At 35.1% G+C, this 25,695-nt stretch overlaps 2 protein-coding genes across 6 annotated transcripts in view; both read right to left on the reverse strand.

Annotated features, from left to right (window-relative positions):
* Positions 1 to 247: 247 nt before the first annotated feature.
* Positions 248 to 25,695, reverse strand: part of LOC126966024 (39S ribosomal protein L41, mitochondrial) — a 68,998-nt gene continuing 43,550 nt past the window's right edge. Inside the window, exon 2 of the mRNA XM_050809900.1 lies at positions 248 to 925. Coding sequence (XP_050665857.1) covers positions 346 to 834 — 489 coding nt within the window. The 5' untranslated portion in view covers positions 835 to 925 and the 3' untranslated portion in view covers positions 248 to 345. The remainder of the gene's footprint in view (positions 926 to 25,695) is intronic.
* LOC126965974 (NAD kinase-like) overlaps positions 3,281 to 25,695 on the reverse strand; it is an 83,480-nt gene continuing 61,065 nt past the window's right edge. For all 5 annotated transcript variants that reach the window (XM_050809825.1, XM_050809827.1, XM_050809824.1 and 2 more), the window contains 8 exons: positions 23,221 to 23,304; positions 21,078 to 21,207; positions 18,537 to 18,731; positions 17,780 to 17,882; positions 15,183 to 15,380; positions 13,656 to 13,813; positions 11,605 to 11,687; positions 3,281 to 9,187 (listed from right to left, as the gene is read on the reverse strand). In XM_050809825.1, the coding sequence (XP_050665782.1) occupies positions 8,992 to 9,187; positions 11,605 to 11,687; positions 13,656 to 13,813; positions 15,183 to 15,380; positions 17,780 to 17,882; positions 18,537 to 18,731; positions 21,078 to 21,207; positions 23,221 to 23,304 (1,147 nt within the window). In that variant the 3' untranslated portion in view covers positions 3,281 to 8,991. The remainder of the gene's footprint in view (positions 9,188 to 11,604; positions 11,688 to 13,655; positions 13,814 to 15,182; positions 15,381 to 17,779; positions 17,883 to 18,536; positions 18,732 to 21,077; positions 21,208 to 23,220; positions 23,305 to 25,695) is intronic.

Raw genomic sequence — 25,695 nt, forward strand, 5'->3', positions numbered from 1 at the left:
TATGTTTATATGAATTTATGTATGTTTAAGTAAGTATATTGTATTAAATATATCATTGTCTTGTAACCCATAACACAGGCTATATATGCTTAACTTGGGGCAAGATAATTTGTGTAAAAAGTGTGTGTCAATATAAAACTGCCATTAATATTAATATTTTTTATGTTAAGATGTACTAACTACTTACTATAATTTTTAATTTCACCACTACAATAAGCCAAATTATGGAATAAATAAAGTAAAAACATAACAACACTAATCATTTTATTCAACTAAGTGATATTACAATATAATTCTATCTTATTTATAATTAGAGTAAACTTATCCAATAAATCAATACCAGTATTAAAATATATCAGAACCAGTTCTTTTAGCATGACCTATGGCTTCCTCGGGTTGCAGTTTTTCCTCTTCTGAGGGTTCAATTGGCTGACCGTGTTCATCTAACTTTCCTTGTTTAAAATCTAATACTATTTTTTTGCTATATACTGCATCAAATAATTGTTGTGCAGTAAATTCACTTTGTATTACATCCTCAGTTTTATAAGACACATATGGTTTCAAGGTGCAACCAGTTAGATCAGGAACAATCAATTCTGGGATCATTTCTGGTACTGGTACAAATTTTCCATTAAGCATATATCCTGTGTCACGTACTCCTCTTGTATCGATCGGTAGTAAAGGATTTTTACTAGCTTGTTGTTGTTTGTGTAACCGGGACCCTCTTTTATTTGGCATTACGAATTTTCGGAAGTTTCTTTTCCCCTCTCTAGGAGCAGATAATGAAATGGTTCGCTTGCTGATTAAACTCACTAGTGCTATGGTTTTTGACATTATTAATAATCTTTTTCACAGTAAATATATTAATTAAAAATTTAAATCGAAGTAATATAATTTACTTTCAAATTCGACTTCTGGTTCTGGCGTCTGGGTTAAGTTATATAAACACAGACAGCAGAGTGAGCAGACTAGTTTAGAAATTATGTCAAAATTATAAATTTGTACATTGTCAACGTCAAGCAAGTCATAATAGAAATTGAATATAGACACGCATGTCATCAATTTACTTTTTTAATTTACTGTGTGGTGTGTGACCATGAATGCAACATTTAGATAGCTAAAAAAACAAGTTTATCATCTATGCTGATTGCTAAAGAGGCAGAGTCCGTTCGCAGAAAGTTCATATGTCTAGCTGTTAGGTTAGCTAAACTAAGCGCTTTGTTGCCATATATAGCTTCTATGACTCAAGGGAGTCATTCAAATTTATGTACAAAGGTACAAAATGTTAAATGTTACGGTATTGCTAAGAATAATTATCGATATTTCTTATTAACAATATAATGAGACATTTGAAATGTATGTTTGTATTAAAATATTTTGTTAATGGCACGGGTCACTTATTTAAATTTATCTCTATATGAAATCAGTGGAGATCGTCAAAATCGCTCCAGAACCAACAAACGCTTGACGTATATAATTTTATTATTCAATTATTAGAACTTTTTACTATACTTACTATCGATATATGTACAAATCAAAAATTCAAGCTTCATACATTGAAAGTAAAAATGCCGAATTGTGTTGTGAATAGGGTATAAGAAATAATCATCGAAAGAAAGCAGGATGGGATCACATTTCATACTGTGGTAATTTGAATTTTCATGGCTACTCTGACTTAAGCACCACATGTTTAAAGGGCCTGCGTCACTTTGCTGTTTTTTGTTTGGTCTGATGAGGTGTTGCTGTCATGATAAACTATAATGTGCTGTGGCAAGCAAAACCGCCTTTAGACAGTTTATTGATTATCACCCTCCACAATTCTTTTAGTAATGAGATTAATGAACTACTCATGCGATGGCAAACGTATCGACATAACACTGGTATATAGTTTGATTAATTAAATATATTTTACAAAGAAAAATCGACTTCATATAAATTGCAAATTTCAAACCGTCAGGGAATTCCGCCACAGAATTGTCAGATTATGGGTCAGGACGACAAGCACGTTAAGATGAACCGAACGCTTAGTATTTAATCGTCACCTTTTGTTTTACATTTTTTAAATCGTTCATACCTTTTGGTCACGTCTAAATCGTCAGTCTTTTGAATAGGAGCTATAATAACCCTATTATAGCTCCTATTTATACTTAATTTAAACTTAACTCGTCTCAAAGAAGCGCTGTGTAAGATTTTCTTCCTATTTTCTACCCCTTCGTATTGCCGCCACCATGCAAACCAGCAGATTAATATTTTTCCGTAAACAGAAACATGTGGGGCGCCTACACTATTAATATCTGAAGCGCTAGAGTATTTCTTTGTGACTGATTTATTACATTGTTGTACACGCTCCCCCCAACAGTGACAGAGTACATATCATATTACTAACTCATATAATTCGCACTGAATTAAACGTTCCGTAGGTCTTATCATTTTGTTTTTGATTATTTACATAATCTTTGTATAATTTCTGTGATAGTTCTTGAACCGTCGATGATACCACGAAACTCTCGTGTTGTCTGTGCTCTTAAATAATGAGACTCGATCCGAGGAATAGAATAAATGTGGTCTCCCATATCTTGAATAATATTTGCGTGAACTTTAATGTGTCTTATCATGCTTACCTCTCAAGTCTTTCTCCACGAAATTTTCAGTAACGGTCTTGCCTTTAACGGTGCGAATCATGCGATCAGAAATGTCAAATTCAGTCGATCAGAAAAAAGAAATTTAAAATATTTTTTTTTTGCACACTCGCCCTTTCTCATTATTTAGAGTGAAATAGAATGAATGGAGTGAGTATTACTTGGATTGATCATTAGAGTACCTAACCATATTTTGGAGTTATTTCGGGAACACTTTAATTGATATCGGAGCGCTGTAGATTAATGTATTTTAAAGAATATACTCTAAGAACATAAAGGATAGATTTAGTAGTGCAAATATGCAAAATGGAACACGAGAGCTACATGCATGCGCAAACGCTAGAACTAGCCGCCATTTTATGACCAGTGGGACCAGTGACACAATTAAAGAAAAGGTGAAAGGTTTCAAAGCGAGTGACAGCTGACAAAGCTTTCATTTTCGGGCCAACTAACAGATGGCACTACAGTCTTCAGAAAACGTCACTTTAAGGCGTCTGTCCCACCCCGGTAGGTTATTGACTCACTTTCATTTACTTAAAATTTCCCATAAAAAGCTAAAAAATTTGCATAGCCAAAAACTTTGTATTAGAATATATTAGGTTAGGAAATGTTACTCCTTAGAGAAAAATAAAACACATTCGTTTCTTGTTTTATAAATGGATTCTTATTAAAATTTGTACATTTCAATTCCAAGATTTTGTTTATTACAAAAATAATACAAACTGATGTGAGTTATTTTCACAAATAGTATATGATTTTGTAAATTAAAATGACGACGATAAGGTGAATAGGTATCACAAATCCGTACAAAATATTCATATAATTTGTCAAGCCGTAATGCATACTCTTCATCGGCCATCTTATGATCAATACTAAAATCTTAGATAGTTTATACGCTTAGATAGAGTCCAAAAATATAGGTTAACAGTCAACATCTATTTTTTTCAACGTTTTCAGAGCTGTAACAGTCTATCTAGATTCTAGACGTATAAATGATCTATGACTAAAATAAACAAATAATTCTATGTTATTTGAAGATTCCATTAAAATTATTCACATTCTTGAAAAAAACAATAATATTATCAACAAATAAAATGAAATGCTAAAAATTGCCATTCTGTGAAGTAATCATTTTTTAACTTAGCCCCACTTAGTACCAAAATAATACTTGACAAAGCTCAAATAAGTATACCCACAGCCAAACTGTATTATTTTGTTATTGCGCAACTATTGGCAGCAGCGAACGAGAAGTCTGGCGAGAGGTATACCTCGTATATAATAGGTACACATTTTTTTTATATAAGAGGGGGGCAAAGGGGCAAGTGGCTCTCGGGATGGGGAGAGGTGAGGCAACCGCCCATGGATATCCGCAACAACAGGTGTCAAGAGATGCGTTGCCGGCCTTTAAGGTGGGTTTATGCTGTTTTCTTGAAGGTCCCTAAGTTATATCGGTTCGGGAAAACCACAGCCGGTAGTTGATTCCACAAAGTGGCTGTGCGACGCTAGAAATTTCTTGCAAAACGCGCGGTTGTGGAATGCCAGACGTCAACGTGATGCAGGTGGTACTTTGCGGCTGCTGGAATCAACTCGAACAGCTCTTCTGAGCACTCCGCGCGATAAATGCGGTAGAAGAGAGAACCCACATCTCTACGCAACGCCAAAGAATCAAGCCGATCGGAGATTACTTGATCGTCGATGATTCGAGCCGCTCTTCGTTGTATGCAGTCAAATGGAAGTAGCTGGTACTGAGGAGCACCCGCCCAGAGGTGAGAACAGTACTACATGAGAGGCCAAATTATAATGCGCATATTATGTATATGCGCATTATAATTTACAGTACAGCTTTATAAACTTTTAAATGGATCACACAAATATTTTGTTGTATCTATAACAGTCTTACAACTTGTGTTAATATGAGACACCTTATTTTACAAAACCTACAATAAATATATATATATATTTCATTTTCAATAGTACCTAGCTTGGCACTCCAATTTCACACAGCACCAATCCTGACTACAGAATGAATGGTAAATCATTAAAATTTTAAAACTAAGCTTAAATACAGATGTCATGTTAAACAATATTTATACAATATGCAAAATTGAAATGCAAGTTTATCTATAAACCTCATCAAACCCAAAATATTTTACAGGAATGTATCTTACAACAATAGATAACACAATATATCAAAATAACTATCACATAATAATAATGCACCGTGGCAGAATTATAAATTACTCTAATCCAACATTCGACCTTCAAACCAAATAATAATAATGCAATGCAAATATTAACCAAGGGGCGTGACCAGACGCTGGGTATTGAATTTCATTGGTCAGTTGATCACAACATATTGAAAATAATCGCTCCTATCTATATATATATATACTTGCTGACCCGAAGGACGTTGTTCTGTACATAACAAATTAAAAACAGTTTTTTTTATGAATTTGTCAATAATATTGCATAACATCAAGAATTATTTCATAAAATATGCTCCCTATTCTTATAATGAAATTGATTCACAGCAGAACTGTCAAAGCGTACGTCAATAAATTTTGTCATAGAAAATATGTCCATACAAAACAAATATTGAAAATAAAAATAATTATGGGTCCCAAATCGAAATAAAAACTATCCCATCTCTCAAGTTGGACCAAACTGCATTCCATGAAGTAATCCCCATTAAAATCCGTTCATTAGTTCAGGAGTCCATCGAGGACAAACAACGTGTCACGTAATTTATATATATTAAGATAATTAAAATGGTCTTTGTTTGAGGCTCTTTCACGCCTAAACCACTGATCGTATCGACACGAAACTACCACCATTCGATGCTAAATTTATGTTAGTTATAAAATTATGTAGGTTAATGGCTACTTACTTTTTTATTGTTTAATTTATTTCTTTTTAAAATTCGGCCAGCGAAGCGGGCGGGAACGGCTAGTAGATTTATATAAGACCCGTGTTCCTAACGTATCTGTATGTATTTGCTTTTGGGTATCCATTCATTATTTTATAATATCTATTATATCACGACATTTCGCGTTTGCTCGTGACAATATCGCTACATTATACATATGGGCGATACAAAACGTATATAGTTACAAAATCTATATATTGCTTCAATATCGAAAGTCCGCTTACTGACTCGTTCGAAATCCATGGTAAAATGGTGGTATGGTGGCAATTCGCGTACCGCACACACCACAGAATACAGTAACATGATATTAGAGTAACAACGAATATATTCGTACGCACTATAATATTACACACAGTTTTCATATCAGATTTAAATACTCGAAATCTGATTTAGATACGATTCTCAGAGTCATGGTCATCTCTCTCGTGTCATGGTGTTAAACATTGAACTCCGAAACGGCTTGACCAATTCTCATGAAATTTTGAGTGCATATTGGGAAGGTCTGAGAATTGGACAACATCTATTTTTCATCCCCCTAAATGTTAAGGGTGGTGATCCACAGGATTTTTTATTTATTTTTTTGACATTTTTTTTTAAATTTGTTGATTATGAGTCAGCATTAAAAAATACATACAACTTTAAATTTTCACCCATCTACGATCAACAGTTACTTTTGTATCGCGATTTTAATATCGGCAATACGACGTTTGCTGGGTCAGCGAGTACTTATATATTAATTTGGTATATTCGTAATGCAAACAATTCAGTCAAACAACTGAAATGAGCGGGCGCAGCAGACTGAATTTTCGATTACAAAATATTTGTCATTGGTCAGGTTATAATCATAAAATATTGAAAACAATCGCTACTGGCTATTGTATCCAGTAGCTGAAAACATTCGCTATTTATTAGGTGTTATATGTTTTAAGCACCGTCTGCGCATTTATAATATAAATAAATTAGATTTAGCAGTCTGACGGCCAGAAAGTCACGTTAGTGCGTTTTTTCTCATTAAAAGAACTTTTAAAGTTCCCCATGGGGATTCACATTTCGGACCATAGCCAACAATAATTGGAGTCTTGAATTTTAAGGAATAAATCTAGTTCAGTTATGAGGTGGGGCTGGCTCTGGAATATGAATTACAATTAAATTATCTATTGATACGGCTTTACTCACGTTTTAGTCGGTGACGGTACCGACTAGTTTTGGACCATTCGGAGGTCCTTCATCAGGTTGAGTGTGTGTAAGAGGTGGGACGTTATCGCGAACCCACCACAATCACCCTGATGCGTGAGTAAAGCCGTATTAATAGATAATTTAATAATGACTCACGAAAGTTTTAATGAATTACAATTAATTATAGGGGCAGTATAGTGGCTATTTATTATAAAACAGACTGATAATAATCAAACAACAGATATCACATGTCAAAAATATAAAACTTAAGCAATTGATTTACCATGTCAGACATCTTCAATTGAACTATGGGTATTAAAGAGATTTACCATGACTGATGACCGATTTAAAAAGTATCAAAGATTTATACAGTGTGATACACATAATCACTATTACTGTATAATATTAATTATGATTACAAATTTAATTAAAACAATTACCCCCTTATTCATAATGGTCCGCTAACTAAACAGCCGCTAAGGACTGTTTTTTCTCATTCTGACTTAGGTCAATAGAAGAAGACAGAGTGAGAATTAGCAATGCTTTAAGTTAGCAGACTATTATGAATAAGGGGGCAAATGTACATAAGGTGTATATAAATTATGTATTTATATTGTCACAGTACAAAAAGTTACACTATAAATAAATTACATCCAATACTAAGTGAAACACATTGGTATTTTATTGTATAAAATACTAGTTAATTAAATCATAATTATTGAGGCCTTGGGGAAGTTTATATAGTGCCTACTTATAGAACCATATGCACTATATATATCCTTTAAGTGCAAGAGAGAGAGAGAGACATTGGCATTACCGCTTTGATTTTATTAAAGCTGTGCACATATTTTTTAGTATTTACCTTAATGATATTCAATAACGAAAATAATAATAATTTATTTTACATAAAATATATATTTTATACAAAAATTCAACCATACACATGGATACCACAGAACACTAATAATAATATATTAATTAAACACTGTATTTTGGATATTTTTGAGCAGAAAATAATAATAAAAGAGTGATCCGTCATATCTGACATCAACCAACGTTTGAGCTTCACGTTTCAAAGCCTTCATACATTTATCATTCGAAAGTCAAGATGTTTATTCAAAATCCACGAGCGCAAAGCATTGATGGATTATTTGCTTTGAAGAAGACAAATAAATGTTCATAGCACACAGAAATATTTTCGGACATCTACATAAGCTATCAGCAACACATTATGGCTTCAGTCGTGTCCGCAGCTGTGCAAGGGAGACGAATACTGGTGTTGCCAGAACGATATGCGCGTATTAAAAAAAATACGTACTCTTGTAATTTTGCTCGCCTTGGTTGATCTGATTGATAATTAAGTGATAATTGTCGTTATTTCTTCTGTAACATAAAAAAGGGCGACAGGCAAAGGTCATCGTCCGATATTCTTACTACGCCGCGAACCTACTGTACAAGTGACATTGTAATAAAATAAATTTTATGATTATTATAAAGTTTGTAATTGTAACCAAATTTAAATATAATCTTTTGAAGTTATACTTATTTTGGGGCGTTGGGGACAAAATATCAGAGTGAATTTCTACGATGCGCGTACACTCCGTCACGCAAATTCGACACCCTGACGTAAGCTGGCCAACTAGACCATTTGTATCATACTTCAGGTACTTGTTAGAGAGGCTTGGGCCTCGTATACTCATATATGAATTACAAGAGGTCTAAACCACAACCAATGGACGGTAGTTAAGTTAAATTTCAATTCAATTCAATATTTAACTACACGTTATTTAAATAAATTTCATTGCTTGTATTATACACCTTCTGTATTACAATATTGTTCTTTTTACAAACGTAAAATAGCACGAGGTAAATTTTTTTTTTTACGCCAATGAAGAATAACTTCTTGCGTGCGTATAGACAGATGTACACATACACTTTTTTTTAATCCGGCGTAGGCTTGCAACGTTATATCGGGAAACCGATTTAATCGATATATCGACTCCAAAAATTATCGATATCAACGGTACGCCGTATATATCGATATTACTAAAAAGCTTGCATCCCTAATCCGGCGTTTAGATGATGAAACAATTAACATGATCACACAACGCTGAGTTACAGTTACAAGCCCTACAATTGTTATAAAACTATTTTATTTAAATGTCTAACACACGCGTTGATTGAACATCGTGGCAAAGTGGATGTATCGTAACTTATCAGTTGTTCGAACACCAGCCGCGTCCGCGAGCGTCACGTGTCGTGCGGCCTCTCGTCGTGATGGTCGTCGTCGACGGACGAGTGCGTGACGTCACTGAGCTCGTCCATCTGCTTCTGCTTCTTGCGCACGTTCCAGTGGAGACACTCGGCCAGCGAGTCGAACCAGTCCGAGATCTGGTCGAGCGCGCATATCGACGGCACCGGGTACACTGACGTCGTTACGTACAAACTGAAATTATTACGGAATTTGTTGAGAACACTTCGTGACATCTTACATAATATATAAAGTTCTCGTGTCCTGGTGTTTGTTATCAAACTCCTGCGAATCGACTGAACCGATTTGTATGAAATTTTGTGAGCATATCGGGTAGTTCTGAGAATCAACGAACATCTATTTTTCATACCCCTAATATATATTTGACAATTATTTTTATTTTTATTATGATTCAGCATTGAATAATACATACAACTTCAAAATTTCGCCCTTCTACGATCTACAACTATTTTTGTATCGCGATTTTTATATTATTCTGATCCATCCACAAATCCGCTATAGGGTTGCAAGATGGCAATCGAATACAATTATTGTAGTACGATATATTTGGTAGGTTTGAGTATCGGTCACCTATTTTTTATACCCCAAAATTTTTTATAATTGAATTTTTTTTTATACACTTTATATGGTAATACAACGTTTGCTGGGTCAGCTAGAAATATAAAACATTGTTCACTAATAACGACGTTCTAAACATAAAGACAAATCACGTGAAACAAAGCAGAATTAAAGAACATATCACAAATTACACGATAGTAAGCTTCGTCTGCTTTATCGATACATTGCCGTATTCACTGCAGTAGTTTAAAATATTCTTGGTCATTAAGCAGCAATGTAAAATATTCATTCGTTCAGGTTTGATTCGGACAGTGTCAGTTAACACACGACTAAGGAGAAAAGTGTGCTTACATTGTCTTTATGCACACTTTTACCCATATGTCCTTATAAGTGTATAGAACGTCATTGTTCACTAAGGTAAGCAAGTTAGCGATTCCTACGAGCAGTGTATATCTGCACTTTTCTCGAGCGATTTTGCTATACTCCTTCGAATAGAATAAAAACAATTAATACGCACTTTCGGCTAAGTTCTCGAATTATTCATTACAAAGGCTCTTTCTAAGAAAGTGTAATATTGAAAGATAGATATAGAATTGACGTTCATTTTGAATGTACAATTAAATGCGTATAAGGTGAAAGGTGATCATTTCACACTGGGTCAGTGCGGTCGATTTAAAAAAAAAAGTACGAAATGACTGGAACACAGGGACATAAAACAAGTTACTGCAGTGCCGTCTCGGGACGCCCGAAAGATGTGAACCTTTACAGTACAAAGCATAGGAACTAAGCGTTACATATAATGAACTAAAAGTTGAGACACAGGTTTATCAACAGAAGGGATAAGCGAAACAGCTGAGATGACACTTTGTGTATCATTATGTATATATCGTGTAACGGTCCTAAATCTGACGCTCTCGTGTAACGTTAAATTGACGCTTAGCGTGGATAGAGCTGGCGCGGCCAGCGGCCCGAAAGTTTCGCTTACAAAAATATTTCACACTGCCAGACTGATAATATAAAAAAAAAATGTTTGAATTTGAAATCTGCTATTCCATTCCAGTGTATTCTCCATTTTATTTTAGTTATTACGTATTTCGGGTCAAATCTTGCAACTAAATTTCTAATCTGTAATACTCAACCGATTTTGACAGCAATGACAATTTTGTCTGCTAGGAAATATGTGAAATAAATAATAGTGATATATATATATCTTTCACTCATATAAAGTGTCCGTGGCACAACAATTAGAACCGTTGACTCTCACCACGGTGCACCTTGTTAGATGTGTTTTCGGTTTTTAATTTTTTATGTACTTTTATTCGTCGCTTTAAAAGATCGGCAACACACACAGGATTGTTTTTTTATGAAAATAAGGGACGAGACGAGCAGAAGGTTCAGCTGATGGTAATTGATGCGCCCTTTTCATTACAATGCAGTACCGCTCAGAATTCTTGAAAATCCCCAAAAATTCTGAGCGGCACTGCATAACATAAGATGTTAAGTCTTATTTGCCCAGTAATTTCACTAGCTACGGCGCCCTTCAGACCGAAACACGTAATGCTTAGACATTACTGCTTCACGGCAGAAATAGGCGCCGTTGTGGTACCCATAATCAAGCCGGCATCCTGTGCAAAGGAGCCTCCCACTGGTGATTCCTCTGGAGTAACAAGAGAGTTTCAACCGCGGTGACCACATACTATCAGATGACCGGTCTTTCTCATCCATAAAAAAAAAAACAATTCAAACATTTTAATTATTTCATGGTTTTAGTGTAAAAATTATCATTAATACGGAAGTTTATAACATAAGAGTATTTAAATGTTGTAAATGTGCTAAGCTAAAAGCTTCACAAAATTACTTCGACACGTGTTTCGCCTTAAGCGACCACCTTCAGGAGCTGTTGGGTCAGCAAAAGCTAGATTGAGAGAAGTACTTTCTTTCCAGCGTTTGGCATAACATTTTAACTAGCAAAATAACGTCTTATTCTACAATATTATTCATTTCTTGTATTGTAGAACTAGATACTAGCATACCTGTCGCCGTGTTGTAACGCCTGTCGGTTGCGACCGTCGAACGACACCCACATCGCGTTGCGAGCGTCCGGGGACAGTGAGATCTGCAATATAAGTATAGCTTTTAATGCAACAGTGGTATACAGAGGGTCAAAAAATTCGAGTGGCACGTGTTTTTTAAATTTATACTAATGTTTTGCCTTCTTCAAAGCACATGAAAACATTTTTCGCCGTTTCTCGTACTTGGCGATGAATAAAAACTCGTTTTTTTTAAAACGGTACCTGATGGCAATCATCAGTCATTATTATAATAAAATAAACGCAACTTTTGTATTAAGGCGATTTCACGGTTCGCGTATATTACGATAACTGTCAAGTACGGTACATCACTACACTGTAGGCGCGGGGGGAGAGACGTTGCCGCTCTTCACCTCAGGCCCCGACTACATTCAAGTCGCGCGCTATCTGTAGTACGGCGTTTTTTATTTTTTTTTGTACCTTGAATTTTGTCCTGTGCTATGTCTGTTTTACGCCTTTAATAATTTATTTTTACACATGTTTACGTAAAATTATTTTTTTTGTTTGAGAAAACATGAAATCGACTTATTATTTTACTGCTTTAATAACTGTTACATATTATATTTGTATAGAAATAATTAATTATTTAAATTGAAAATACCTCCTTTTCGAAGGTGTCTCACGACAAGTGATTCACATTCGGAAAATATAAAAAATCGTTATGTGTTCTTAAGGAGCACTGTACTTTTTTTTAAGCAAGTAATAATCTGATCTCATTGCATCGATTTTTAGTTCTATTTCTATACCGCTTTTGCATGATGACAATTTAAAGTAAAATATATAAGAGTCGCATGGCTAAAACGTAACTCAGTAAAAAAAAACATTATGAAAATAAAAGGAATTATTAACTCAGTGGAATATTAAGATGCTCAAGCTGAGACAAATTAATAACATTAAGCAATAATCAGTTTGCTTTTTATAATAATAATAATATTGACACACTTTTACACAAATTATCTTGCCCCAATGTAAGCATATACAGCCTGTGTTATGGGTTACAAGACAATGATATATTTAATACAATATACTTACTTAAACATACATAAATACATTTAAACATCCATGACTCGGAAACAAACATCCATATTCATCATATAAATGCTTGCACCTACCGAGATTCGAACCCGGGACCTCTAGCTTAGGTAGGATCGCTAACCACTCGGCTATACAGGTCGTCAGCTAAGATTACAAGAAAACCCATAAATATCAATTAGCGATCAATAATTCTTTTTCATCAAATATTGACTTAAGTACACACTTGAATTGACTCTGGTACACAAAAATAAAAAAAAAACGCCCAGTAACGACACTGGGTGGTAAGTTAAATTCAAATTCAAATAGCTTATTTCTCAAAATAGGATAACCGCATCACTTTTTGATGTCAAGAAAATATACAAATAATAGAATAATACAGTCCTACTGCTAAAAATTAAAATAGTATGCAGACCTTAAAATTATTATTTACATTGCTTTAATCCCATGCACTTTTATCTGTTACTAACTGACCCGGCAAACTTTGTTTTGTCATATAAAGTATAATTCACGCGATAGTTTTATAAGTAATAGAATATTGCCTATATTATAGCCTGTACATCATTTTGTTCTATTGTCAATAGTTTTTGCAGCGCACGCAAAAATAGGTTTTCGATTTTACACCTTGTGTTACAAAATAGCAATTTTATTACGGATCCCTAATTTTGAAAAAAAAACATAGCCTATAGCCTTCCTCGATAAATGGACTACCCAACACTGAAAGAATCATTCAAATCGGACCAGTAGTACCAGAGATTAGCGCGTTCATACAAACAAACAAACAAACACTGCAGCTTTATAATATTAGTATAGATATAATCTTTAATTGTATAATAAGCTTTTTTTACAAATATTTTAAACTTTTTTAATTGTAGTTTGCAAATTTCTTCAGGGATTTTATTATAAAAACGGACACATTGAATGATTTGTCTATATTCGTTAGCCTTGTGTCAATATCTCACCTTGAGCTCTACGCCAGCCGGCACCACGATGGGCCGGAAGGAGAGCGAGTGTGGGCAGATGGGAGTCACCATGATGGCGGGGACCGACGGGTGGATCATACTGGCTCCCGCCGCGACCGCGTACGCCGTGCTACCCGTGGGGGTGGACACGATGAGACCTGCAACCACCATCGTAATATGATGATTCATTTGTAATAAATGACGACCCATATAGAATGGTTAGTGACCCTGACTACTAAGCTAGAGCTAACCCGGGACGGGTTCGAATCCCGGTAGTTGCAATCATTTATACGATGTATATGGATGTTTGTTTCCGAGTCATGGATGTTTATATGTATTTATGTGTCTTTAAGTAAGTATATTGTATTAAATATATCGTTGTCTTGTACCCATAGTACAGGCTATGCCTAGTTTGGGGCAAGATAATTTGTGTAAAAGTTGTCGATATTATATTATAATTAACAGTTAAAGGCGTAAAATACATAAAAAAGGCATTTATTTTCTCAAAATTGATGCCTTTAGAATTCTTTTTGATGTCATTTCTAATATACTAGATACTACTACCGCTTCGGAAACAAATGGCGCTCTGAGAGAGAAGAAATGGCGCAAGAAACTACCCCAGCTTCTTTTTTTTGCGCTCTTTTCAATAAAAATATACAATATTGTACAGTCATATCTATCGCTATAAAATAATCATAATCTAGGCTACTAAAACAACCTGCTCTTGCCCTGTGCTTCCCCGGGGCATAAAAAGAATAGGAAAGTCCCAGGCCCAAGGGTGTCGTAAGAGGCGACTAAGGGCATTACTAGTTGAAGGCATCTTTCATTCTGCACATCCACTTTTTCTGCCTTGAAGCAGTAATGTTTGAGCATTATTGTGTTTCGGTCTGAATATTTGGGTTTTTAAGACCTCTGTTAGCCTGTACTTTGAACAATGCACGCACACTAACACAAAGTGAAATACATATCGCGAGTGTAAGATGAAGTTTATCAGGCACATTAAAGTAATAAAACTTTTTCATCGGTTGTGTAACAAAAAGAGCCTCTTTAAAAACTCTTTTATAGAAAGAGAAATCACAATCACAAGCTAGGCTATGACAAGGCTAGCTACCACCAACCAACAACGCTGCACTCCGCGATATGTGATTCCGGCCACACATAATCGAATTAGAAACGTCTAGAATTATCGATTATTCCGTCGCAGTTATCGTCAACGGATAGTGCCGATGGGGCGACAACGAGCTTTTGGTTGCGAATGGTTAATCGACTCATTGCAGCTCCTGTTCAATCATTTGTTGCGGTGCGCATCAGGAGCCGACATGAATTTGGGTATTACGGTAATAGTGGCAAAATAAACTGACCGCTCATCCGCAAATAGCCACGCTACGTACTGCATACAGCGTTCAAGGATCACGAGACTAAAGCCATAGTTTATTTTGATTGGTAATTTTTGATGTGTGCGTGACGTCACTAATATGGCCGCCTGTCCCCTTATCAATGAGCCAGGACTTTTATAATATAACTCACCGTCTCCCTGCACGGAGGTGATATGCTTCCCGTCCAGGAACAGGTCGATGTTGGAGATGTAGGGCGAGGGTCCACGGTCCACCACCACCTCGTTGAGCACCAGTATCGTGGTGGGTTTCTTCTTGTGTGCGTCGTCGTCATTACTCTTCCGTAGCACCACACACTGAAGCCGCGATCTCAGTGTTAACGCTGCATGCCCTTTGGAAAAACAAATTCATTGAAAAGAACGAAAAATAAATACAAAAGTTCTGTTTTCAGTTTGTCAACGTTTTGTTGAAAATGGATAAAATTCAATTGGTGAAGATATAATCATTAGACTGGTAGTTTGCATATCATTATACAGAAACGCTTAGGGATGAAAAAAGTTACTGCGCGCTGAGTTCCCAAAGTACTTACCGATTCTTTAAAGAACAAGAGAGAACATTAATTATACACGGACTAGTTAAAACAGTGTAGCACCAAAACAAGCCGATTAACGTGTAAATACGTAGCCCCACGCACACACTTACACTAATGCAGGCCGATAGGCGGCCATTAAGAGAATTGTCATCGTCTGTGACAGATCAGTTTGCGTCTCAATAAAATATTTTAAAAAATGCCGTCGTGCGTTGTGAAAAGTGTAAAAACGATACTATATAAGTATTTGTGGCCATAAATGATTATTTAAGCGAGAAAAAATTGTGTAACTTGTATCCCCCGTAACCGCACACACACTAGCATAACGGTGCTTCACTTGTTAATATCACGGCGAGGAGTCCTTCTTTTTTTCATCGTTCGTGTAATTATAGAGCTTTTTTGAAATTGTCCCAAAAAGATCCTGAACAATTTTAGCTCGATTATTTGCTATGAAACATGGCTTCACAAAAAAATTACAGTGTGGAAGAGACCACCATCTTCAACACCTACGAGATTTAAGACGAGTCATTTGGACGGAATGATAAGAGGCGGTCTTTTGGTCGTTATGATTGAGAATGTCGACCACGGAGCTACTGTTACTAGTTCTTTATATGCAGAGCAAATAAAAAAAACTGTGTAACGTGAGAAATAAAGAAAAGTAAAGAAAAATTTAAATTTAAATCATTGTTATAGTTGACCCAAGTTTTATTTAATTTCTTAGATCTTCTGTATCAATGTGCATAATCAAATTAGTTATTTGTGTAAATGTTTGCGTTTGTGACTATACCTGTGATTTTTTTGTTATTATTGTATCTGTGAAACATGTATTAGGAAGGAGGATGCATCTATATATATATATATTTTGTATCTCTTCAGTTGTGATGTGTTTGTTATGTTTCCTTGTAATAATAAAAAAATAAATAAACAGCGAGGCAAACTAGAAAAAAATTCGTTCTATCAAGATAATGTCGCGACTCACAGATCCGCAGTTGTAATGGTTGCTTTTGGGGATACTTAAGCATTCTCCATATTCACTAAACCTAACACCAGTAATCTAATTCCAGGGTTGAAGGATTATTTGAAAGGACAGCGATACGAAGGTGAAGTCGCTACAGTACAGGAAATTTTAGATGTGAATGATGAAGAGTGTTTCAAGAATGGATAAGTATAATAAAAAGTTATTTAAAATAAAGTTTAGTAAAAAGATATTTCAAGTGTTATAAGCTATAAGAGACTAACATCATCATAATCATCAGAGAAGACGTCCACTGCTGGACTAAGGCCTCCCCCAAAGATCTCCACGACGATCGGTCCTGCGCTGCCCTCATCCAACGCATCCTGCACCCAGTCAACGATCTTGACCAGATCGTCGGTCCATCTTAAAGGCCTCCCAACACTACGTCTTCCGATACGTGGTCGCCATCCGAGGGCTTTACTGCCCCACCAGCCATCTGTCAGAAATGAGGAGAACTTTGGTTCTCCTACAGATCTCCTCATTTCTGATTCGATCTCGCAGGGAAACTCCAAGCATAGCTCTCTCCATTGCCCCCTGAGCGACCATGACCTTTCTCATCAGGCCCCCAGTTAGCGACCACGTCTGCGTACTGTATTTATAATTTATTAACTAATAAAATAGAGACTCTATTGTTTTTTTTTTTATTTAATAAAAGTAACCGGCAACATACGTACTGCTACTTTTTATTGAACGCCCTTTTGTTTTGAACAACTTTTGTTTTGTTTGGACTTTTAACATTAAGAGTTCGAAAATCTTAGGATTTACCTACTTGGGGATTTAACATTAACTTATATAATATATATATTGACAACAACGATTTTAACAATTCAGTAATTAAAAATGATTGTATGGTTTTCTGACACCACGGTAAAATTGAAACTATTTTTCACACTATAGACATTTTACAAAAAATTTTGGAATAATATTCCATTAAGGGTATAAAAATCGCTTTATAAATCTTAATTTTATACTTGGAAAATTGGAATGATAATGGGATAATAATAAAATAAAAAATAATAAAAACAAACAAAATAGCGTGCAGCACTGGCACAATTGAGTAATAGTCTATACAGTACACGGTCAGCTGCTGCGACCTATAGGCGCCGCCCGACCGTCACGCGACATGCAACACACAGCCGAAAAAGTTTGAGATGATGTAATAAAAGTTTCACTTTAATAAGCATACCTTCTAGAACATTCATGACTTGGTCTTGAAAGTTGTTAAACTCGAACGGTGTCAGGAAACCCAAAGAACCCAGATGGAACGCCATGACGGGTGGCACTGATTGCTGGAAATGGAAATAATACGATATTAATTACTAACAATATGTGTCTGTTTCAATTTATCAGTATAATAGTTACACTAAATATAAATGTGTCTTTTCAGTGCGATACGAATGGGGTCGTATTATGGAAAAAAAAAACGTTTTGCGTCCGTCTGTAAAAAACTGTTATCTCGAAAACGCGTGGAGGTATCGGGTTGAAATTAAAGCGATTTAATTACTGGAGTCTACAGACTCTTGAAGCTGTGAAAAAAATGTAGAGAGCCCTCCGTGAGTCTCATTCGCACTTGTTCAGTTACATTATTATTTTTCCTTAAAGGCCGGCAACGCTCCTGTGATTCCACTGTTGTTGCAAGAGAATGGGCGGTGTTGATCACTTAACACCAGGTAACGTATACGCTAGTTTGTCCTCTTCTTCCATTAAAAATATATTATATTGTCACTGTTACGGACAGACGAATGCTGATTTATATCAAGAATTCCATCTGCCATGGAAAGGTAGGTACCACTTTATATATTCCAATAGGACGCATTTTAAAAACAGGGTTTACACTCTAAAAGGTTGGCAAAGTCCATTGGATACCTCCTGTTGTGCAATGATGATCACTTATCATGATGCTCTCGTTGGCCCTCCTAATTCACCAGGAAAGACATAGTTACCTGAAACAAGGAGCTGGCGTGCAGTAGCGTTCCGTCTCCTCCCAGGCAGATGATGAAGTCGATCTTGTCTGTGAGGTCGTCTGTGCCGGCGCGGAAGGTCATGAGGCGCTCCTTCACCAGGTTGAAGTTGCCGTACTCCTGGAGCAGCCTGTCTTCCAGGACCGACGCCTCCACGAACACAACCATGCTTTTCTCCTGGAACATTAAATATTTAAATGATTATTTAATATTTTTTCTATTGTCAAAAGTCAAAGTCAAATAAACTATATTCAATTAAGCTTTAACAAAACGCTTTTGAATCGTCATTATAAATTTTAATTTTAAATTACTGAATCTACCATATTATGTTCGGAAAAAACAGAGCTCGTGAGAAGAACATACAAGAAACTCAACGGCCACTCTTTTGAAACAAAAAAGAGTATTTTACAATGGCTGTAATATACATAACAAAATAGTTTGTAATGTTCTGTATCCAATATACGAATAGTGTTTAAATAATATCAAATATTTCTAAAAAAGTAATTAATAATAAACTGTATTTATATAAATTATCGTATATTGAATGCATCAACCTTTAGAGCTCGAATTCATTGTTTGTCTAAGGATGCTTCGTGAACATGATGGTCGCGATTACTGTCATAATTAGTAATTGCATCCAACAAATACAATGAATCATAAAATATAACAGGTCGACCTGGCACCACAAGCGGCATCCGTTCACGAGTTGACGCATGGACCCGCCATCGTTACCTTTATTGTTCCGGGATAATTCAAATATTTGAAATGCGACGCCATTATCAGAGCCAATTTTAAGCGAAACGAACGGCGATAAATGTCAGTGCTTGTTTGACTGTTGTCTTTAACTTTGACGTCATTGTTATATTGTAATTGTATTTTTTTTAAATAATTTCAGTTACCCTTTCGGCATATTTGTTTATCTATAAAATATGATGAAAATGGTCTTTGTTAGAGGCTCTTTCACGCCTAAACCACTGATCGTATCGACATGAAACTACAACCATTCGATGCGAAATTTATCCTAGATGGTTTATGGCTATTTTTTTAATTTAATTTATTTCCTTTTAAAATTCGCCCAGCGAAGCGGGCGGGAACGTAAGTGTAAGCTTAGCAATAGCAATCTACGATAACGATTTTATAGTCAATAGACATCTAAAATTATACTGAGATAAGCTAAGATAGCTTAATGCAAAAAAAAATAACTAAAAAACAACCGACTTCAAAACCACTATTTCAAAACAAAAGATATAATATGCACTTAAAAGTATAAAAATAATTACGTATTTTTATACAATCTAATTAATTAATCTAATTCTAGTTACGTTTTATTGTCATTTTTGGAATCCCTGTCCTTCCGCTGCGACCCGCTCTCGCCTCCTCACAACTCAAGCATATCTCACCTATAACTATGTATGTAGTTACAAACCTATCTTGGATGACATCGACTCCAAAAAGGATTCGGCCGAGTATCGTTAATTTGCTTCTAAGAATTGAAGAGTTCCGTTACTGTGTCATGGATTCCGTAATCAGAACCTAACCAAACTATATTTGAAGTATATCCTTTCCAATAAAAAAAGAATTATCAAAATCGGTTTGCGCGATATTGAGTTGTTCGTAAATTTATCATCTACTTTGCTGTACGTATGTATAGCAAATTTAAGACTTTTATTGTTTTTCTCATGGATGCCATTGTCAGATCTGGACCAATTACAATGGGACCACACGGGAAGCACTAGATTTCAAATAAAAAAAGAGTAATCAAAATCGGTTCACCCAGTCGGAAGCTTTGAGGTAACAAACATAAAAAAAGCAACGAATTGAAAACCTCCTCCTTTTTTGAAGTCGGTTAAAAAGTCATGTTCTGGTATTAAAACACTGAGCTAAGTTTTGAGTTAGTAAAGTCTGAGCAAAGTCTAAGATCGCTCCTTAGATCTCAGGATGAGAGTTTGATGTTAGCCTGAAGGCATCCTTGATCGGTTTGGTAATACTGCGTCTGGAAATTGATTCAACAGAGTGGTCTCGCGAATCTCTGTGTTGTCCAGTAGAAAAACTCGCAGCTGGTATTAACACGAACAACTCCTGCAAACTGGCCGTAATATATGCGCTAGGTGATGCAGAGACAGACAACGTCTCTGTGCATCAAATTCAAACATCTTTATTTCAAATAGGATGTGTATATCACTTATTGAAAGTCGAAAACTATCAAACCAAAAAGTATGCCTCAGACCTAAGAAGAACAGGCGCAAAAACTCAGCGGTCTTCCATTTTTTTCATAGAAAATATGGTTGCAAAGTAATATCGTACAATTAAACTTATTATTTAATAGCCTGAGGGCGGTCGCTCCGTTCCCAATCTGTGGTATCATTAAGAAAATCATTAATGTCATAATAACCCTTACCACACAAACTATTTTTAACAATTCTTTTGAATAACGTAATCTTATTCTTCGAAATCTACTACCGCACTAGTGATGATTTTATAATTTTTTAAATTGATATTTTTTAAGAATCTCGATGTACTCACATGAACGAGCCAATGCACGAGCTGTACAAAAGGCATGATGATGGTCGCGTCGTGGATCTTCTTGATCACCAGCACGGTCAGCGGCGGCTTGTACCAGGTGAGCCGCTGGGACGCCGGGTCCTGGATCTGCCTGCAATCACACATTCCAGGACGCCTCAAAAGTGGGAATAGAGTGAAGCGGAGTAATAAAGGGAATCCTGTTATTTAATGAAAAAACAATTAGAATAATCTACGTTCTGATTAAATGACAAAATTAAATACCCAGGTTGTGAGTCACAACATGAAAGTTGAGCATACAAGATTTTATCAACGATACGTCACTCGAACGGTTGGCTCAGTTAGAAAGAGCGCTCGCACGGAACGCGAGAGGTCGCGGGTTCGAGTCCCGCATCGTTCATAAAATTTTGTTTTCAGTTTTATTTGTGTAATTAATCGCAGAAGTGAGCGTTATCACTTTAAAAAAAATAGACAAAATTAATATTACTTTTTTTTATAATAATACGTATTATTTAAAACAATATCGACTGCAACATGCATATTTTTAAACTTTAAAACGATTTTACTTAAATATTGATACCAAATTGGTACCAGTTTCTTGAAAGTAACAAACAAAACAAAAAAAACACGTAGGGGCGGTTGTCTTAGTAGCGACCAAATATATTTTACAAAAATATAAATTATGAAAACGATAAATAGAAATAAAATCCAATGAATCGCGTGGATTGAAAAAAAAAAACTTTTTGATCATATTAAAAATATAAAAAAGCGTATTATAAATACGAAATGAAATATAAATGATTTCAAGTACTATTGCACAAAAACATCTTCACAAGAAGCCTTTTTTATCATAATCTCTTGCATCATGCGAACCACATATTTTATTTTGAAATATATTATTAATAATGCGAAAGTAAACATATTATAATAATTCTTATAAAAATTATAAATGTGAATGTCAGTTTGTTTGTTACGCTATCACGTCTTATCCACAGAACCGATTCTGATGAAATTTGTTACAGAGATAGATAAGTTATTGGGGAAGGACATAGCCTACCTTTTATCGAATAAAAGGCTTGGCGGGGTTGAAATAGAGGGTGGAAATTTGTATGAAAGTACCTCATTATCGAAGATAGCCCCATGAAAATTTGTATTTAGGTACTTGATAAGAAATAAATAAATATTTATTGTAGGTTTTTTTAAGGTAGACCTGTGTGGGGATGAATAAGGGGGATGAGAAATCTATAGTTGGTAGCTTATAAAAATGTATTCACCACAGCAGTTTGTATTATTTGCAAAGTGAATATATTAAAAAATAAAAAATGCTGCCCTAAGTAACTATGGCACGCGCGCGAAGTCGCGGGTAGAAGCTAGTAACAGAATATCGAAGCGCATTGTACACAAATAAAATGTGAATACAAAATTTTATGAACGATGCGGGACTCGAACCCACCACCTCTAGCGTTCCTTGCGAGTGCTCTTCCAACTGATCTAATCGTTCGAGTGACGTATCGTCATAAAATCTTGAACGCTTTGTTCAACTCTCAGGTTGTGGCTTCATCTACAGGATCTACTTTACAGCTGATAACCTGCTCAACTTCAATATTTGCATATTAGGAATTTGACTTGAGATGTCGCTTTTGCAAATCTAAACAATTTGTTATGTTTTTAAAGTGATAACCCTCACTTCTGGGATTAATACACACATAAAATTTGAAAACAAAATTTTATGAATGATGCAGGACTCGAATCCACGACCTCTCGCGTTCCTTGTAAGTGCTCTTCCAACTGAGCTAACCGTACGAGTGTCGTATCGTCATAAAATATTCAGTCTATCTCCGGTTGTGGCCTACTTGAGATAAAACATCGTAACTATCGTTGACTTTTCTGTCCCAATAAACGTATCGACGGTAACTCACCTTATCCGTACACGCTGTCTGTCAATGGGACGACGTATAGCTTAGCAACGATAGAAGTTTGTATGTAAATTGCAATTCTTATAGATTCTTATAAAGAATGACTTATCGGGTATATTGGGACAGCTTCAGATTATTGACAGCTAATTACTGACAGTAGAAGGTAGTAATTTATCTCTATCTGTAGATAGTATATTGGGAAAGGCCTTATTACATATAGTATTACTTACATAACCATAGCAGAGTTCTTCATGATCCTGCCGCATGGTCCAAATTGTTGTATCGGAGACGGCGCGTTCAGGGACCTCGTTCTCCTGTAACAATTGCATTTCGTTTACATTTATTATTCCATCAACAACATTAAGAAATTCTTCATCTGTACCTCCTACCTACTAAGCTAGAGGTCCCGGGTTCGAATCCCGGTAGGTGCAAGCATTTATGCATGTTTGTTTCCGAGTCATGGATGTATTTATGTATGTTTATATGAATTGATGTATGTATGTTTAAGTAAGTATATTGTATTAAATATATCATTGTCTTGTAACCCATAACACAGGCTATATATGCTAAACTTGGGGCAAGATAATTTGTGTAAAAGTGTGTCAAATATCTGTACCAAACAAGATATCCTAACTATTTTATATTCGCTTATATTATGGTCTACAAAACAGTGGCGTGCATTGGTTTTCTAGTGAGGTAGGGACTGTAGATCTAACTAAAAGAAAGAAATTTTTTTTATTTTGAAACGTATAAGTAAGTAGTTTTGTACAAAGACGTAACATAAAAAATAAATATAAACTTAAGATTGATAAACAAGCAAAAAATAAAAAGACTGAAACATTTCTATTATATACGATTAAAAAAAATTGTCCCAACTCAGCATGTTGCTGGTTTGAAAACCAACGCTGGTCTTCCGTTGGGCCATTTTGTGACGTCACGAAAAATATTTTGATATAAAATAAAAGCAAAACTTTTTACTGGTAGGAAACTAAAAGTAACGTGGTATAAAAACTAAATCTTATAAACTTACATAAGGTTACCTTATTTAAAATTAATTTTAAGAAATTAAATTTAATTAAGGCGAAGAGTAAGCAGAAAACACGCATTCATGGTGTTTTTAGACAAGTTTTGTGGTGAAAGTATAGCATTTCGAGCTATGAACACTACTTAATCCTGTTACACATATCCTTAAGTCTTATTTGTAGGTTGCTAATGGTTGCTGTTGGTTATAATTAACATTGCCGAGCCTTTTTGAACTACCACTTTTCTTTGAAGTTAAACAAGTTTTTTGGCATGGTGTGACGCTTTTTTTTGGTACTTCTCTCAGAAAAGTTATTCTTAGAGCTTGTACGTTTTTGTGTAGGTTCATTTATTCAGATTTGTAGTGAATAACGAGGATTGTAAGCATATAAACTGTTTTTCACGCAAGAATTTTATGATATATGCATAGATATATAGGGCCGGCAGCCGTGAACTCATATCGCTCAAGGTCGCTGGCATTTAGTGTCGCCTTAAGTGTTTCGATCTGATTATAATTAACAATGGGCAATGAACTAGTTATAACTAGTCAGAGTAAGGAAAAAAATTATGAATAGGTGTTCAAAAGCACTGTGGTTATAAAATAACGGAACATAATTAAACTAAATTAAGTTTAACACTATATTAATTAAGGTTCATAACGAGATAGGCACTGCCTAATTGCCTATGATATGCACGCCCCTGCTAAAAAGCGTATAAAATTCCATTATAAATCTGTTGATAATCATAAAATTATAAGTACTATTTTGTTGACATTGACGATTTCTTCTCTGTGTATTTGAAATGAAATGAAAATGAATTTATTTTGGAAGAAAAAACTGACACATTCACACAAAAAAGTTATTGATAACAAAATATATGCTTAATCTTAATACTTAACTTACTTAATACAAAAGAAAAAAAAAGCAATAGGTATCAAATGTGGCACTGGTCTTCCAATCCTGGAGTACACTCAGTTATAGTTGTGTGATGTTTGGAGCTGCGCCGACATATTTAATAAATATGGTAATAAATTGAATTAAAGTAAAAAAGGATTTAAATTTAAACTATTTATCAGGGGCGTGCATTCCATATTATATGACTTTAGGCATTGCCTCTAATATGAAATTTTTAAATAAAATAAATAAATACAGTTGCTCTATATATAAGAAAAATAAAATAATAAAGTTGATTAAGTTTAATTTGGTTCCGTTATTCTATAACCAAACTTCTATTGAACACAGACTCATTCAACATTTCCTTACGCTAGATACATACTACATTCGTACGGTAGGCAGTCCCAAAAATGCCTATACGACGCAACGAGTATTTCATAGATCTTATTTAGAAAAGTATTGGTCACAGTTAAACGATATTCAGCAATTTATGGGCGGCTAGGTATAAATATTATCACAAACGCATGAAATTAACAGTAAATGATTGCAGTATGGGTGTTTACCGCTAGATGGCGTTAAAAATGAAAATATGTGTAATCTTAGAATTTTAATAACAAATATTTTTTGTTAAATAAACACGCATGCTCATGCTATTGAGTTAAATTAAGAAAGCAGTTTAAGGTATACTTGTTCCTCGAATGACACAAACTAAAATATCAGGTTGACCATAAATGGTACGGACACTACATGCGAAACCCAAACAACTCCAGTATGTAGACTTCAAAACCCTAG

Source organism: Leptidea sinapis, chromosome 9 (genome assembly GCF_905404315.1).
Source record: "Leptidea sinapis chromosome 9, ilLepSina1.1, whole genome shotgun sequence".
In the NCBI taxonomy this organism is placed as follows: Eukaryota; Metazoa; Arthropoda; class Insecta; order Lepidoptera; family Pieridae; genus Leptidea; species Leptidea sinapis.